General features: G+C 46.6%; 1 protein-coding gene across 1 annotated transcript in view; it reads left to right on the top strand.

Annotated features, from left to right (window-relative positions):
• The window catches only part of POLR2A (RNA polymerase II subunit A), a 48,843-nt gene extending 32,242 nt beyond the window's left edge, over positions 1-16,601 (top strand). The window contains exon 29 of the mRNA XM_085638506.1: positions 14,199-16,601. Within this exon, the coding sequence (XP_085494632.1) occupies positions 14,199-15,481 (1,283 nt within the window). The 3' untranslated portion in view covers positions 15,482-16,601. The remainder of the gene's footprint in view (positions 1-14,198) is intronic.
• Positions 16,602-17,187: the final 586 nt, after the last annotated feature.

The following is a 17,187-nucleotide window of genomic DNA, read 5'->3' as shown; positions in this document are numbered from 1 at the left end:
GGTGGAAGCGATAGAGGGATCAAATATATGTAATTTGGCAGGAGTAATCAGAAGTCTATTGTATATAAAAAATAAAGTTTGAGTTGTATTCGCTGCTCTAGAAGATTTCCTTATTTTGATCCAAAATTTTTGCCAGGTTAAAATAGGGAAAGACTCTCCTAAGTCTGACTCCCAATCACTTTCTACTTTAGATTTATCTCTGGTAAGAGGAGGATCTCGTAGTTTTTTATAAATTTGAGAAGCAGAGGATGAAGAAAGTAAAAAGGGGAGAGTGAGAGGAGAAGAAATGGAATGAGTGACAGAAGAAGTAAGGGCATCATAACTATTTTGAGCAGCAATAGACAATGATCGAAATTTGGATTCAAAAGATAATGGTAGAGAAAAGTGAGATTGAAGTACAGAGAAGGGAAGACCAGTACCATCCTGAAAAAGTTGGTGAGTCCAATTGAGACAGAGACCTTTCCATCCCTTCCAAAAAAGAGTCCTATTGTTAATTTTAATAAGAAGATTGTACCAAATTGGGGAAAGTTGAAAGTGTGAGCGATCATCAAGACATCCAAAAAAAGAGGAGAAAATATTTTACGGGAGTTTTTGAGAATAGGGAGAGAACTTCTTTGGAATTTGAGGTAATAATACAAATTCTTCAAAAGTGAAAGGGTGAAAAAAAGGAGGATTCAATCTCTACCCACAATGGTTGAGAAGTGAGATCAGACATGTGTTCGGATAACAAAGAAACAGAATGATTAAGAAAAAATGAAGTGTAATATGAGGAAAAAGTCAGGAAAATTAACTCCACCCAAATGTTTAGGACATTTAAGTTTTGCGAAAGACATCTTAGCTTTCTTATTCTGCCACAAGAATTTTGATAAAATAGAATAAATATTTTTATAGCCGGATTTAGGAATATTAACTGGGAGATTAGATAGGTAAAATAGAATTTTTGGAACTAACATCATTTTAATGGAATCTAGTCTACCCCACCAGGATAAGTACAAAGGATGCCAACGAGTTGTAGAGTTGGTTAAAGTTGTTTGTAGGTTTTTTATATTTAATGCTACAGTATCTTTAATAGAAGGAGTAAACCATAAACCCAAATATTTGATCTTAGTTGGGCTCCAATGAAAGGAGGGCGTTAAGAAATCTGCATGAAAACAAAATTTATTTTGGGGAAGAATCTCAAATTTATCAACATTAAGTTTGTAACCAGACTCCTTCGCAAAGTGAGAGACTTCTGATAGAAAAGCTGGGATAGAAGTTTGGGGATGAGAAATGAATAAAAGAATATCTGCATGGGCAGAAATTTTAAAATGTTTATCACCATAAGGGAAGCTGGTAATACGATCATTCATTAGAATTTTTGTAAGAAAGGGTTCTAATGCTAAAATAAACAATAGAGGAGAAAGAGGACATCCTTGTCTAACACCTCTGAAAAGAGGAAATGAAGAAGAAATAAGGCCATTGGCTAATATAAAGGACCTAGGAAAGGAATACAATAGCGAAATATAGGAAAGGAATTTTGGACCCAAACCAAACAAGGGTTGAGAAGATAAATTGCAAATTAACCCTGTCAAAAGCTTTTTCAGCGTCTAATGCAACAGCAGCTAATGAGTGTTTATATGAGAAGGATTTACTAAGAACATTAAAAAATAGACTGGTATTATCAGAAAGATGACACCTTTGATGAAACCGCATTGTTCTTTTCCAATTAATTTAGGTAAAATTTTGTCGACGAAGTGCGAGAATTTTGGCAAATATCTTGTAATCTAAGTTAATTAAAGAACTAGGCCTATAATGTTTACATAAAGTGTGATCCTTATTATCTTTGGGAAGAAGACAAATCAAAGCTTCCTGAAAGGAGCCTTCAGATTTTTTGGAAGATATAAAAAAGGAAAATAGTTGATGAAGCTTGGGAACAAGTACATTGGAGAAATGTAAATAACATTCTATAGTGAAGCCATTTGGCCCAGGGGCCTTCCCTTTTTTAAGGACTTGGATGGACTCCAGAATATCTTTAGGACATGTATCCGATTCTAAGGAAGAGAAATCTATTTCTGGAAAGGAAGGAGAGGGAATGGAGGACAAATATTGATCAATGTCAGAAATTAAGGGAGGGGATTCCGGAGTGTAAAGATTTTGATAAAAGTTAGTGAACTCCGTCAGAATATCTTCATCTTTATGAAGCGTGATATTAGATGAGGTAAGAATAGATTCAATTTTAGTGCGTTCCTTTTTAACTTTGAGATAATTAGCAAGAGTTGCCAGCTTTATTTTGTGCACTATAATATTTAGCACTAAATTTAAGTAGATATAAATTTGCAGACTCCGTGGACAATTTATTGAAAGAAAATGTTGCCTTAAGAAGGGTATCCAAGTCAGATTGAGAATTAGTTAAATAATAAGAATGTTCCAGTTGTTTAATTTACGTATTAAGTGATTGTAAAGACGGAGAGACTGTACGTCTTTTTCGTGCAACAAATGAAATAATGAAATCTCTAGAGGCAGCTTTAAAGGTGTCCCATAGCAATTGAGGGGATGTCTGAGAAGATTCATTTTCGATAAACAAGGATGTAAAATTAAGGAAAGCTGGTGTAAATTTGGGATCCAATAGGAGAGAGTTATTAAATCTCCATCTCCGAGTACCCTTTGTGGAGGGGAAGTAAGTCTAGGCGTAAGGAAACTGGGGCATGGTCAGAGGTGAGAATAGAGCCTATGTCAGAGTGTATAATATGTTGAGTCAGAGCTTTAGAAATGAAGAGATAGTCAATCCGAGATTGGGAGGAGTGAACAGCTGAATAATAAGTATATTCTTTTAACGTAGGGTGGCAAAGTCTCCATGAATCAACAAGAGATCTTTGAGATATAGTGGAAGTAATTTGAGTATGTGTGGAAGAGGGTAGGAAACGAGAATGGGACCTTCTATCTAAAAGAGGATCCATAATCATGTTAGTCACCCCCCAAAATAAGATAGTCCTCAGTATATTGCATCAATAGAGAGGATCTGTGGCCAAAACAATTGGTCTTGCAAGGTGGGCGCATATAAATTGAAAATAGTTAAGGGGGGGGGGGGCGCTAGGTGGCGCACATCCGTGATGGCGCCACACCAGTGAGGCTCCGGAGGCTCGGTGACTAAATCCTGCAAATATCCTTGCTTCTACCAGAAAACTCGCAATTTCTGTGTGACCTGCCATCATCTCTTCCTATACTGCACTGATGGGCTGCAAGTCGTGATTGCTGGACGGCCCGTTCCGCATCATCGAGATAGGCGCGAATCTGTGCGTGGGGGCTGGTTCCCCGTCTGGTGGCCAGAGCGGCGGCTGTACATACGACAGTCCCCGGCTCTCCACGAGGGCCTAGGCCGGGGGCTCTCCCGCGCCTGAACACCGCTGCCTGACGCCGCCGATCGCGGCAGGACTGCTGTCACTCACGGACCCCTGCGGCGGACAATGTCTGCGGCTGTCTCCCTGCGTCTCGCCAATTTGAAGATGAAGGGGATACGCTTGACTGGTGCGGGCGCTGGGGGATTGCCGTGGGAAAACCGGACCCGCAACACGGCCATCTGAGCCTGCGAAGCCCGGCCGATGGCGCGACCGAGCTCCCCCGGGTGGGCCCTGAGGGCGGTGCAGTCCTTGAAAACGAGCCCCCCCCCCCCCCCCCCCCCCACCCTGTGTGACCCCTTCGCCCCTGCTGGTTGCTGTTTTTCACCGCCTATGTCGCCTTGGGCGCTGATGCACCACCGAAGCTTTGGTTGTGGCACTGGAGCACTCTGCTGCCCAGACTCTGCGGTACCTGTCTCTGCGGGGGCTCGGACACTGCAGTGACTGCTCCTCGGGTGTTCTGGATACAGCCCCCCCCTGCTTCTGCATTACACGGCCACTGATCTGGGTGAGACCCATCTCCATTTATCCTTTTTTCATATGAACTGCGCTGGCCACGCGCCGCCGGCCTTCTGGGGGAGTCATCCATCCTTACTGGGAGCTTGTCGCGGTGTGGTGGTGAGTGCCTGCCTACTATCTCTGGTGTCGGACTACAGCTGCTTTGAGGCACTTGCAGATCCTCCTGTTTACCCCCCCCCCCCCCTCCTCCTCCTCCTCCTCTTTGCCGCCTTGGCGGTGCAGCCAACCTGACAGTGGGTCCCATACTGACCTCGGGTCGACTATTTGTCTAACGCTTGCCGCTCCCACACAGGCACGCCACACGGCAGCGCCACCGCATCCCCGCCCACAGACATATCTTGGGCACCTGCAGTAATCCATTGAGGGGCTTGTCCATCCCCCCACCCGGCTCGTGCTGCGACAGCACAACTCGGTGCCCATACAGGTTTATACAGCCCCCACAACTCTGTTGTGCGTAATCTACCGGGTCCCCTGATTTGCATCTCCACTATTTATCGCCATCACGCACTTTTTGGGGATTTTCAGGCGTTCTGCTGCATTGCGCATAACATCACCATGGGGAAACCTGATAATCGGCAGCCCAGACTGACATTCGAGGCAAAGAAAGCGGCTACGCGCTCCACATCGGTGGATTCTGGGTCTTCGGATGTGGATAACAGCCCAACATCTTCCCCACCTTCTGGAGATGATGTCAAGACACTCCTCCTTGTCGTCCAGCACAGTCTCACGGATCTGTCGGGGAAGATGGATACCATGAACAATCGTCTTGATTTCCTAGTACATAAAGTGGACAAGCATGACGGACAACTCAAGGAGGCTGAGCGCCGCATTTCTGAAACTGAAGATGCCACCTCACATCTGCAGGGCCAGGTAACCCAAATGGACAAACTGTTAAAAGTGATAGCGGCCAAGAATGAGGACATTGAAGCCCGCAGCTGGCGTAATAATATCAGTTTAATTGGTAAACCGGAGAGCACAAATACGGGCCACATGGAAGAATATGTTGAGCGCCTCCTAAAAGACACACCGGGTACAGCCTCCTTCTCTCCCCAATTGGTCGTTGAGCTGGCGCACCGCTCCTTAGGGCCCCGTCCCCCTCTGGGTGTCCTTCCTCGGCCCATTATTGCTAGGCTGCTTAACTTTCGGGACAGATGTTGCGCTAAAAAAGGCCCGTGAATTACACACATTGCAATTTGAAGGTCATGCATTCTCCATCTACCCTTATTTTACCCCGGCGTTCCAAGAGGAGTATGCCCTTATTTATCCTGCGAAGCTCCGGTTTCGCCATGACGGGGGTTACATTCTCTGCACTACTCCACAACAAGCCGAAGATTTCCTGAAGACAATCTGAGGCGCTCGGTGCGCCGCGACCATGGGTCAAGATCTCCTTCACCACCCGGCGACTAACCGGCACTGCGCCGTCGCCGATGAGCACAACTCTGTCTTCACTGCCCACTTTAGCATCATTGCAGGATGGTATGTGGCACAGACTACCTGTCGGACTCACTTCTATTGAACTGCCCTGCTAGCTTACATGCTGTTGAACTGTCCATCGCCACTGCTGCTTGGATTGGGACAGATAAGCGCCCTTGCCGCCTTTCACTTTGTTATTGTTGATAATGTATACCTAATACTGTATTTTTGAGTACTGGTAGATACATTTTGATACTTCACTGAGCACCCCTCCCCCCCGTGTTGTTCAAGTCCCCCCACCCCTGGTCTGGTATTACAGAACGGGGGTTCACTGGGCAGCATATGCGGGAAATGGGATGGGACAACTGCCCACTTGGCGCCCCCTGTTATGGGAGATACCCCCCTAATATTGTTGTTTTCTTGCTCATTGTGTTGGCTTATATGGCTATAGCCCTGGCCCACTATTGGCCAGAAGCAATGGTTACCACGTTGGGCACCGTTGGATGGGTGGTATGATACCGGCACGATTGGGGTGCCGTTGTGGGAGGGGGTGGAGGTGGGACTCTCCGTGAGCTTTTCTGTCTGCTCATGAGCTGTTTCTTATGGTTGGGTGGGTGGGTCGGGGTGGGAATGTTTCTTTTTGTTCCGCCAATTGCATTGTAACTAATGCTCATGTCTTGAGTACATTTGCACTATTGTCCAAGCTGGTATACCATGTTTGCCTACACTTTCCCTATTTCCTATGGCGACACAACCTGATAGGGTAGGCATTAAACTCCTCACATGGAATGTACGAGGTCTCCGGGATCCCCGTAAGCGGAGGCAAATCCTAGCTTACTTGGACCGCCAACACGTACAAATTGCCCTCCTCCAAGAGACCCACATGGACCTCCGGCGCCCCTCCTGGTATGGCAGCCGATGGGCTGCCACGCACGCTTTTTCATCCTATTCGACGTATTCCAGGGGCACGCTTATATTTGTAAAAAAAGAACACACCTTTTATCTTGGGGGGCACCTACAGTGATGCCATAGGCCGCAGCTGCATGATGTGGGGTACACTGGGCACACAATCTATCACCCTAGCTTGTAGCTATTGCCCTAATCTAGACGACCCTGACTACTACGTCTCCCTCTGGGGACGTATCCTACAGGTGGGGATTCACACACGTGCTCTGGGGAGCAGATTTCAATACTACCCTGCATCCTACAGCTGATTGCTCTAACCCCTCTCCACACCACTACACTAAGACACGAGAGGCTCTCTCGGGGATACTTGAGGAACATGGGCTTGTTGACGCCTGGAGGTACTCCCACCCCACTGACAGAAGGTACGTACTACATGGCAGGACATGCAACTTGGTCCAGGTTGGATTACTGGTTCTGCTCGCGCGGCACGACCTTCCCTGGATTTGCAAGGTCATTCACCTGGCCCGCACATACTCCGACCATGCCCCGGTATGCCTGGAGATCGCCCCCCCCCCAAACTCCATTGCTACTCCTAGATGTTAAAGACTATTGCCTGAGACATTACTAGACACTGTCTTTCACGCCGAATTGGGTGAGGAGATTGCAGATTTCTGTGCTAGAAACGTAGGCTCCGTAGAGCGCATGAGTACCCTATGGGAAGCCTTTACAGTCACTCTCCGGGGCATAGGCATGTCCAAGAGCTTTGGAGTGCTCCAGGATATTAGGAGACAGTTGAGTAAATTGGAGGGCGAGATTAAAAAACTTAAGGCTGACGTGGACTACTTCCTCGAATACACACCGGGGCCCTACTCTGGGGGGGGGGGGAAAGCTTACTGACTACACGACTACTGCGCTGCGGACCGTGAGGTGAAGTTCCGTGGTAGGTACTTCGTTGCCTGCCGCTATAGTGAGGGGGCTGGGGCGCGCCTTGGCTAATGATATTCGACAACCTCGCTTCTCCAATTATGTGGTTGATATCGTCGATAATGGCGGTATACGACAGACAGCCGCGACATATTAAATTTCTTTACTACTTTTTACCAAAAACTATATACTACACAACGCACAAACCCCCCGGACTTCACTGCCTATTTCAATGACATTACTCTTGGCTGGCTAGGCGACGCGCAGCGCGCATTCCTCGATGCGCCACGGGAGGCTATCATGCAAATGAATTCAAGCAAAGCCCCTGGTTCCGATGGCCTGCTAATCGACTTTTATAAATCTTACATCGACTCACTCCTCCCTGTGTTAAAAGAGGTTTTTCTTGAAGCCCGTGACTCCCAAATCCTCCCAGCCTCCATGAGAGAAGCACTTATCACGTCTTTATTAAAGCCAGGCAAGCCGCCGGACCGTTGTGAATCTTACAGACCACTCTCCCTCATAAACACGGATGCCAAAATACTTGCTAAACTATTGGCGAATCGCCTTTGCTTGCTGCTTGACAAATTAGTCCTTCCGGACCAGGCAGGTTTCATCCCTGAGAGGGCGACCTCCCACAACCTCTGTACCAACTTTTCCATTCTACAAGCTGTTGATCCACAATTGGCGTTGGTAGCAATTTTTTGGGATGCCTCTAAGGCTTTTGATCCCGTGGAGTGGGATTACCTTTTTACTGTCTTACAAAACATGGGGCTCCCTATCTTGGATTCGATTGCCGTATACCTCCCCAACGGCTAAAGTTTTAATCAATGGTCATACCTTGTCTGCCTTCTCCCTTTCCCGGGGCACCCATCAGGGATGCCCTCTCTCCCCTATCCTCTTTGCCCTGGTAATGGAACCATTGGCAGCTAAGATCCGACAGCATTACCAACACGCTGGCCTCCATTGCCTCCTCCGTCCCATACTAATCTTCCTTTACGAGGACGATGTAACCCTCTATATTAAGAATCCACGCCAAAATTTAAACCCGATCATGCGTGAATTTGTGAGATTCGGTGGGCAATCCGGCATTACTATTAATTGGGCTAAATCACAACTATTCCCTTTGACTGCTGCATCCTCCCCCTTTGATAGGGACTATCCCCTTACGTGGTGCGACGACAAGGTCAAGTACCTGGGAATTCGCATTACGACTGACCGCGATGAGCTAATGAGGCTTAATTATGGATGCGAGATTGAACATGTCACCGGCTGCATCACCCGATGGATTGCACTACCCCTAACCATGGCTGGCCGCATATCCCTCATAAAAATGGTTATTCTCCCCAAATTTTTGTATCTATTCCTCAACATCTCTTATGATCCCTGACGCCATTTTTTCCGCACTCTCAAATCTGAACTTATTAGACTGGTGTGGGGAGGAAAGCAGCCACGCATTCAATGGGACACACTTCTGCGCGACCTTAAGCACAGGGAGGCTTTGACGTCCCGAAATTTGAACTATACTATATAAGCGCACAGGCCCACTTTGCACACTTCTGGTTTCGCGCACCTCGCTATACCCCGCACGTTGCCACTGACCACTGGCTAGCGGACCCGATTCCGTTGGATGGTGTCCTGCTCTGTGGCGTCACACCTCGAGGGCGCGTTTTCACTTCACTAGACTGCTAAATAAATGCATGGGCTCGTATCCTAGACCGTGTGCCTGGTACCTGTTTCTGTTCTCCACTACTGCCCCTCACCTACCACCCAGAGGTGACACTACTGCAGGAAGGCATATTCAAAAAAATGGGCGCGCACACAACATTCTTTGCTGGGGGGGGATCTCTCCATCGGGGGTAAATTTCGCTCGCTCACACATGTGCCATGATCCCCCGCCATCCACCATGGATACGTTTCTCTATGCTCGACTTCGTCATGGCATACAGGCCAGCAACCTCACATCCCTCCGAGCCGAGCACCCTTGCACCACTGCATCTGGTCCTGCGTGCGGAATCCGTATCCCACTTGATATCTACACACTACCACACTTTGTATAGGGACTATGACTACCCTCCATGCGCATCTCGGGCTAAGTGGGCAGAGGAGTTGGGTCGAGACATAACTGACACACAATGTACTTACTGCTGCAAACAGACGGAGCAGGTCTCCTCCAGTAGCAGGCTCCGGGTCATCCACTACAAATTTCTCCATGATAGTTATTATACCCCTGTCCGGCTCCATATGTTTGGCCTACGTGACTCTGACGGATGCGACAGATGTAAAGCAGAACATGCTGATTTTTTACACTTGGCTTGGGGGATGTCCTGCGGTACTACAGTATTGGCGGCAGGTCCTCACAGCACTTGATGACATGACCTCCTCACCTGTCTCTAGGTCGCCACTTATTATGCTCCTTGGGTATACTGAACATATTCCCGTTGCATACCGGAAGTTTGTGTCTTTTTGTTTAGTGCTTGCAAAGCGCCGAGTGGCCTGCAGATGGGGTCGGGCCGTGCACCCAAATTTAAAGAGTGGCCGGGGGACATGATACTCTGGCACTACAGACAACTAACCCCTTGATTGGGCCCTCTCCTTCCCTGTCCCTGCAACACCATTACGTTTCCCTGACCCAGGAGATGCAAAAACATGGCCAACCCAATTACAACGACGTTTAACAATTTCAGCCTCTTTTACATGAATTTCTTGTAATAACACAATGTCTCCTTTAAATTTGCTACATGAGACCAGACCCGTTGTCGCTAAATGGGAGAACCCAAACCTTTATCATTCCAAGATAATGTTTAACGACACTTTAAAAATATAGCAAAAAACTATGAGGACATCAATTATGTACATGAGTAAAAAGTAAAACATCATAAGATAATTTGAGAGATTGAAGAAGAAATATTGTCGGTATGAAGCAGAAAATGATGAAAAAATAAAAAGTAGTAACATAAGGAAATTGAAAATAAAAAAAGCCTGAAAAAGTAAAAGAGAAAATTAGAGATAAAAAGGGAGAGAGAGACAAGAAATAGAATATAGACCAGAAACTGGAGAGTGGAGAAAAATGGTAAAGCGAGAAGATAGAAAGAATCGAGACAAAACAAGAAGTCAAGAAACAAAACAGAAACAATGTACACGATATAACTGTGTAAGAAGAGGAAAGGATGAGGAGGGACAGAAAAGGAGAAAGATGAGAGAGCCAAATATAAAGTAAAAAATACAATATAGCTCCAACAATTGATAAGAAAAACAGAAGTCAAAGAAACTGATTACAAAAACACAATAAATATCATAAGGACATACCGCAGGTAAACACTGAAGATGGGGGGGGGGGGGGGTGAAACCACATGAGAAAAGGCAGCACACCAGACAGACAACCCCACAACGGATGAGGGCACGAGGAACGACCTCCAGGAATAACGAAGGAACAAAAGGTGAGTGATCACAAAATGCGTCTATTAAAAAAACAGGAAAGGAAAAAATGTTCACCAGAAATATCAAATAGCGACAAACAAATGACAACTCAAACCAGAAAGTTATGATCGAGGCATGTCCATGGACTCATCCCTGCAAGTATTCAAAAAGTGTTGGTGAAGTGCAGGATCTTCATAATTAGTTGTTTTGTTATTATAAGTCACTGTGAACAAACAAGGATGAAATAAACCATAGCGAGCATTCAAATTACGGAGTGCAGGTCTCATATCCAGAAATTTCTTCCGACGATCTGCTGTGGCTTTTGAATAATCTTGAGCAAAGAATAAATTAGAACCATTCCAAGAAATGTTTCCTTTTTGTTTGGCAGCATGGAGAACTTTGAGCAAATCCGTGTATTCCAAAAAATATAAAATAACTCGCCTAGGTTTCACAGAAGAGGACGCAGCAGAAGAACGCGGACTTTGCCCTAGACCAGGGGTACTCGTAGTACGGCCCACGGGTCGCCAGCGGCCCGGCAAGCCTTTATGGCGGCCCGCGGACCTTGCAGACTTCATACCGGTGTTTGTTTAACAGTGTCAGCAAACGGACTCTGCTCTGTGGGGGCCCGGGGATTCAAGCGATAGTCAGAGTGGAGCTGCTGGGGCGCTAAGAGGTGAAATACAACAAAGCCTCGTTATCATGCAAATGGTCTCTTAAAGACCTGTGAAGTACTCTGGTGGGGCTGTGTGTGTGCCCTAGAAGGGAAGCTGCCTCAGCTGCCAGGGGCATAACGCAGCCCCCGTGGTGCGGGGGGGGCCCCATGCTCCAGGGGCCCCCTCACTCTAAGCGAGGGAGACGGCTGCGCCTGGAAGCAATCCTCTTCAGCCTCCCCAAGTCCCCATAAATTAAGCTGTGCGCGCACACGCCACGGTGACTGCATCTAAGCCTCAGTCTTCCCTCTCATTCTATCTCGCTCCTTAATGAAAACCGAGACTTCAAGAAACGGATATTACCCTCTCTTTCCTCCTTTCGTTTATTTGCTCCACTGTGAAATGGATCCAAAAAAGAATAACATTTTTGCTGGAAACGTTGTCTTTCTCTGACACAAGTGCAGCCTCCGGGTGGAGAGAAATAAAACATTCCAAATGTGAAAAATAAATAACTAATTAAAGCAAGACAGAGTGGTTGCAAGATGTCCAGATTGATTTATTTACACCTACACACATTAGTGCCACTTTACAGTGTTTGCCAGTGAAGTGATACTTTTGTTTACTCCTCTCTCTTTGAACAACATAGTTTTCCCTGTGTGGGAAAGTGCACCTTGCCTGGAGGTACTGAAATACCTGCTTGATGGGTGAATTGGAAAACAAAATGTGTACAGCGACTGTGTGTTTACGAATGTGGTCTTCTTATACCATACTGCCTAGGTTTTGAAAGAATATAAGCAATGGGCACTGAAACGGGTCCCTTCCGGGCCCTGTAGTCATGGCCTTACCTTTTCATGCAAAAGCACTCACTAATTTCAGAATAATGAGTGTAAAAGGAAAAAGGTAACCATGACTGAGAGGGAGGGAGACTGGGAGAGGGATGGAGGGGGAGACTGGGTGGGAGGGAGACGGGGAGACAGAGAGGGGGAGACAGGGGGGAGGGAGAGAGACTGATAGAATGAGGGAGGGAGACGGAGGACGGAGGGAGACGGAGGGAGGGAGATAGAGAGAGATATGTGTATGCCGGGTCCGGTGGCTCAATGGACAAAGGCGTCCGCTGCAGGGACCTGTGTTCTACCTCATGGTCAGTTTGGTTTTTTTTTGCTCTAGCCCTGCCCCCAATGACCCCGCCCCAAAGGTGCGGCTCTCGGCCACAAACCACACTGTAAATTTGCCCCCAAGAGAAAGTTTGTGAGTACCCCTGCCCTAGACGATGAGCTCGTTGGATGTTGAGAGGAGGCAATTCGGGAAAACCGAGAAGCTTTGGTAGGAAGGTTCGAAAAAAGGACAAGGGGTCAGAACCTTCAAGACCTTCTAAAAGACCATAAATGCGTAGATTATTACGCCTATTTCGGTTTTTCAAATTTTCAACTTGCTGTGTAAGATGTAGGATCTCCCTTCGCATACCAGGAACTTGATCCGTGATAGCTTGAATAGACTCCACTTGAATTTCAAGAGCAACTTTTTTCTCTGTGTTGGACCAATTATCTTCAAGGTTCTGAAGGCGAGAGTTAGTTTGTCATGTACGGCTTGAGAGAGCGTATTTCCTCTAGTAAAAGCTCCATTGAGATTGTAGATGAAATAGTAGGAGGAGATGGAGGATTAACCTTTATTCGTTTACCAGAAGAAAAAAAGGGAAGCAGAAGGAATTTTAGAAACTGGTTTAGAGCTGGAACTTGGCGTAGTAGAGGGCAAGAGTTTAGACCTGACGGAGTCAGTACAAGTCTCCTCCATAGTATCTTGTAGTATACTGAAAGGATTAGAGTCTTCTATTGACATATTTTTAGTATGTTGGACGTTACCATGATTGGTACACGAGGCATTGCCATCCAAACAAAAAAGAAATGCACAAAAAGATACCAAAATAGAGCTTAAAGTCAGAAATTAAGGATGCGCAGACAAAAAAGGTAAAAAAACAGTAAATTACTGGTCACAAAATGTAAGCCGGTGAAGAAAAAAAATGCTCATATTCAAAACAATGGAGCATTAACCTATGAGCAGAAGTTCCTCAAAATACAATGAGTAAATTTCAAATAAGACATCACTGGCAGAAAGCAGCTTCCAAGAAACAGGAACAAATGAGGCCATATACGCTCACCTTTAGACATATGAGCGTCAGGGTGTGAGGAGAGGCTTCAGCGGTAAAAAGCGGGAAACTGGAACATTCAAAATGGCGGCCGCGACTTTCATGAAGCCGCGAGTAAAGCAAATGCGTAATACCCAGCTGAGACGCTCACCCCTGGACTCCGCGGACCCTGCGGGCAATGCAGACGAGATTCCAAAACATGATCCTGCCGCAGAAGGATCCGGAGAGAAGAAATAGTATCCTGGAGGGATTCCAACGTCACTGAGCACTGACGGGCGGCGGCCATTACCCTCTGCTTCCAAGCCACCCCTCCCCCGAAAGGGTAATTGATTATTAAGTGTTCCATATTGATAAATGCGATAACTGGACTCCTGCTTGAGATTTTTGGCTGCCATGAGAGGTAAAATGGGCCGATGCCACAGGAAACTGTGAGGCTACATATCTGATTTTAGATTGGCTGCACGTTCCGCTGTGTTTTTTCTGTGACAATCAGGAGAGATTAAATATGGCTGCAGTTTTCAAAGCAGGTCATGGGAATGGGACAGGTATTCTGTCTTACTGTAAAGGCGGAATGTGGGGCAGGATTAGGGGAAGTGTTAGCAACTGCTTATTTGGGAATTGGTTACATCACGTAGCACACGCTTTTACCTGCAGCAGTGAGGCACCTCATTGTCAGCAAAGTATTGCGTAGACTGCTACTGCAGTGGTTTTGCTGGCTGTTCATTAGGTCCTAGATCCTAAAGAACCTTTATTGTAATCCGATAAATAAAATGTACATCTCTGGATGGTTTCTTTTAAAACCTCAATAGGTGTAAACTTTTTATTAAAACATTTATCCTTTATCTCTTGCAGGAGGTGCCATGTCTCCCAGCTATTCTCCAACATCGCCTGCTTATGAACCACGCTCTCCTGGAGGTTACACACCCCAGAGTCCAAGCTACTCTCCTACATCACCATCCTACTCTCCTACCAGTCCCAACTACAGCCCTACCAGCCCCAGCTATTCCCCAACATCTCCCAGTTATTCTCCTACTAGTCCCAGCTACAGCCCCACCTCTCCAAGCTACAGCCCCACCTCTCCCAGCTATAGCCCTACCTCCCCTAGTTACAGCCCCACCTCTCCCAGTTACAGCCCCACATCACCAAGCTACAGCCCTACCTCTCCCAGCTACAGCCCTACGTCACCCAGCTACAGCCCCACTTCACCTAGTTATTCCCCTACGTCCCCTTCTTACTCCCCCACCTCACCCAGTTACAGCCCAACATCGCCGAGTTACAGCCCCACTAGTCCCAGCTATTCTCCTACCTCTCCCAGCTATTCCCCCACAAGTCCATCTTATAGTCCGACCTCCCCAAGTTACTCTCCTACGAGTCCATCCTACAGTCCAACGTCCCCCAGCTATTCTCCCACATCGCCTTCATACTCTCCTACAAGTCCAAACTATTCTCCGACTTCGCCCAACTATACGCCCACTTCTCCCAGCTATTCACCAACATCTCCCAGCTACTCGCCTACATCTCCCAACTACACACCTACTTCTCCAAACTACAGCCCAACTTCTCCTAGCTATTCCCCAACATCCCCAAGCTACAGCCCCACATCTCCTAGCTATTCCCCTTCAAGCCCGCGTTACACCCCGCAGTCTCCCACCTATACACCCAGCTCACCCAGTTACAGTCCAAGCAGCCCCAGCTACTCTCCAACAAGCCCAAAATACACCCCAACAAGCCCTTCCTACAGTCCCAGCTCACCAGAGTACACCCCAACTTCTCCAAAGTACAGTCCAACAAGCCCCAAATACTCCCCTACATCACCCAAATACTCCCCAACCTCTCCAACCTATTCTCCTACCACACCCAAGTATTCACCCACTTCTCCTACCTATTCTCCTACTTCTCCGGTGTACACACCAACATCACCAAAGTATTCACCAACATCTCCTAAGTATTCGCCAACCTCTCCCACATACTCTCCAACTTCTCCAAAATACTCTCCTACATCTCCTACCTACTCTCCGACCAGCCCGAAGGGATCCACATATTCGCCTACATCACCTGGCTATAGCCCCACCTCTCCAACGTACAGCATCACCAGCCCAGCAGTCAGCCCAGAAGACAGTGATGATGAGAATTAAAAAGCTGGTGCCCTGGAATGCACTGCCCGCTCCTAGGATGCTCTGCAAACGCCTGACTGCACATTGACCCATGGCTCAGACCCGGGAGATATTGGCTTCCTTTTGAATTGGAGTGAGGCAAAGGAAGCCTCACATGGTTGCTTTTCACTTTGCTGAAACGAACAGCTGCTGGAAGGGCCAAAGATCTTCATTGCCATGACAGGCATTTTGTATTCCCACGGCTGGGTTTCAAACAGTCCTTCGTGTTTTCTGTATTATGGGCTCTTGCCTCCTTTTACGATTGAAGGATGCCAGTTAAACAGTGCAGTGTTGCTGCCCACGAAGTTTCCAGTAACATGGCTGTCTAAAGCCAATCTGTTTTTTTCTTTTCCTGGAACAAGGGAGCTAAGCAGTTTATTTTTGTAAATATTATTTTGACTTCATATTTACCCAAATCTGGGTATCGGGGCCCAGCCAGAGGTCTACTTAACCATAGTACGGTTGTGCACTAAACAATTTGGTTTCTGGTGCTAGGGCTCTGGGAAGATTTAAAACTGATCTGGCACGTAGCTCTGTTAGGTGCCCAAGAGATGCACAGTCTTTTGAAAAGAGCTTTTTTGTTGCATTGTCTGTTTCACATGTTATGTGCTCAAGTATAATGCAAAGGCTTTTTTGTGCAAGATAATTTTTAGCAATACTGCCTTGACAGATTTTCAGCTGCTGTGTTAAACACAATGTGTATAAAACTGTCTAAAAAGAGAACTATTCATCCTTACACCCCACCCCAATCTCCCACATCATTACTTAAAAGCTGTGGGATTATTTATGAATATTTTAAGCTCCTGGGGGACTGGAGCAGGATTGGTCTGTGATCCTGTCTTGGGAGTCCAGATGTTTTTCTTGCAGGGCCCTGCTTCCACCTTTGGCATAGTTTTTCACTTTTTTGGCATTGGTATTAAGGAAGGATAAGTTGGTTGCTTAACCAGAGACTTCTCTCAGCTACCCGGGTGGTAACTGGGCGCTGGGTCCAGCTTCTAGAGGGCGGACAAGACTTGTAAGCTTCTGCTATGAAGGAGGCTGGTTATTTGTAGTAATTTTTGTTTTCTTCAAACGCTAAATAAAGTTTTACTAATTTTGAAAATGAGCCTGGTCTGGTTATTGTGAGTGCAATGCAGCGATCTGTCTAATGACATGACCTATTCAGTTCTGCTGGACCTGTGAGTGGAAACGTATAGCATGTGTAATGAGTGGTAGACTGGGGCATGGTTGAAAGGGCATTCGTTACTCAACCCTGCTTGCCCTTCTTACCAAGTTAGTGCAGTCCATGCAGTTCGGACTGGAAAAAGCTTCCATAAAAGAAGTCCCTCTAAAATGTCTGGAGGCTCTAGCACAAATCAACCATGCACCCAGGCCTCTGCACCAGTCAAACAATCCTGACCTTTGCCACCCAGATTAGTACTGCATGGGTCAACTTATGTGTTACTTGATATTGTGGTTCTGTAGTAGGGGATCTCTGTGTATAGTCATAATCTAGTGAATAGTCCCGCCCACGTGCGCGGACCCCGGAGCAATAAAAAATAATCTCTTAAGGTGTCAAATCATGCAGACCTGCATCCACCTTTAAGAGAGAATTTAATTTAAAGACAGATAATGCAGCCTATACCCACAGGCTACACTGTCCAGTACTTCAACTAGAATTCCACCAACATCCACAAACAGCGCTGCCT

Source organism: Triturus cristatus, chromosome 12 (genome assembly GCF_964204655.1).
Source record: "Triturus cristatus chromosome 12, aTriCri1.1, whole genome shotgun sequence".
Classification (NCBI taxonomy): domain Eukaryota; kingdom Metazoa; phylum Chordata; class Amphibia; order Caudata; family Salamandridae; genus Triturus; species Triturus cristatus.
This window is presented reverse-complemented; position numbering and strand designations above follow the sequence as displayed.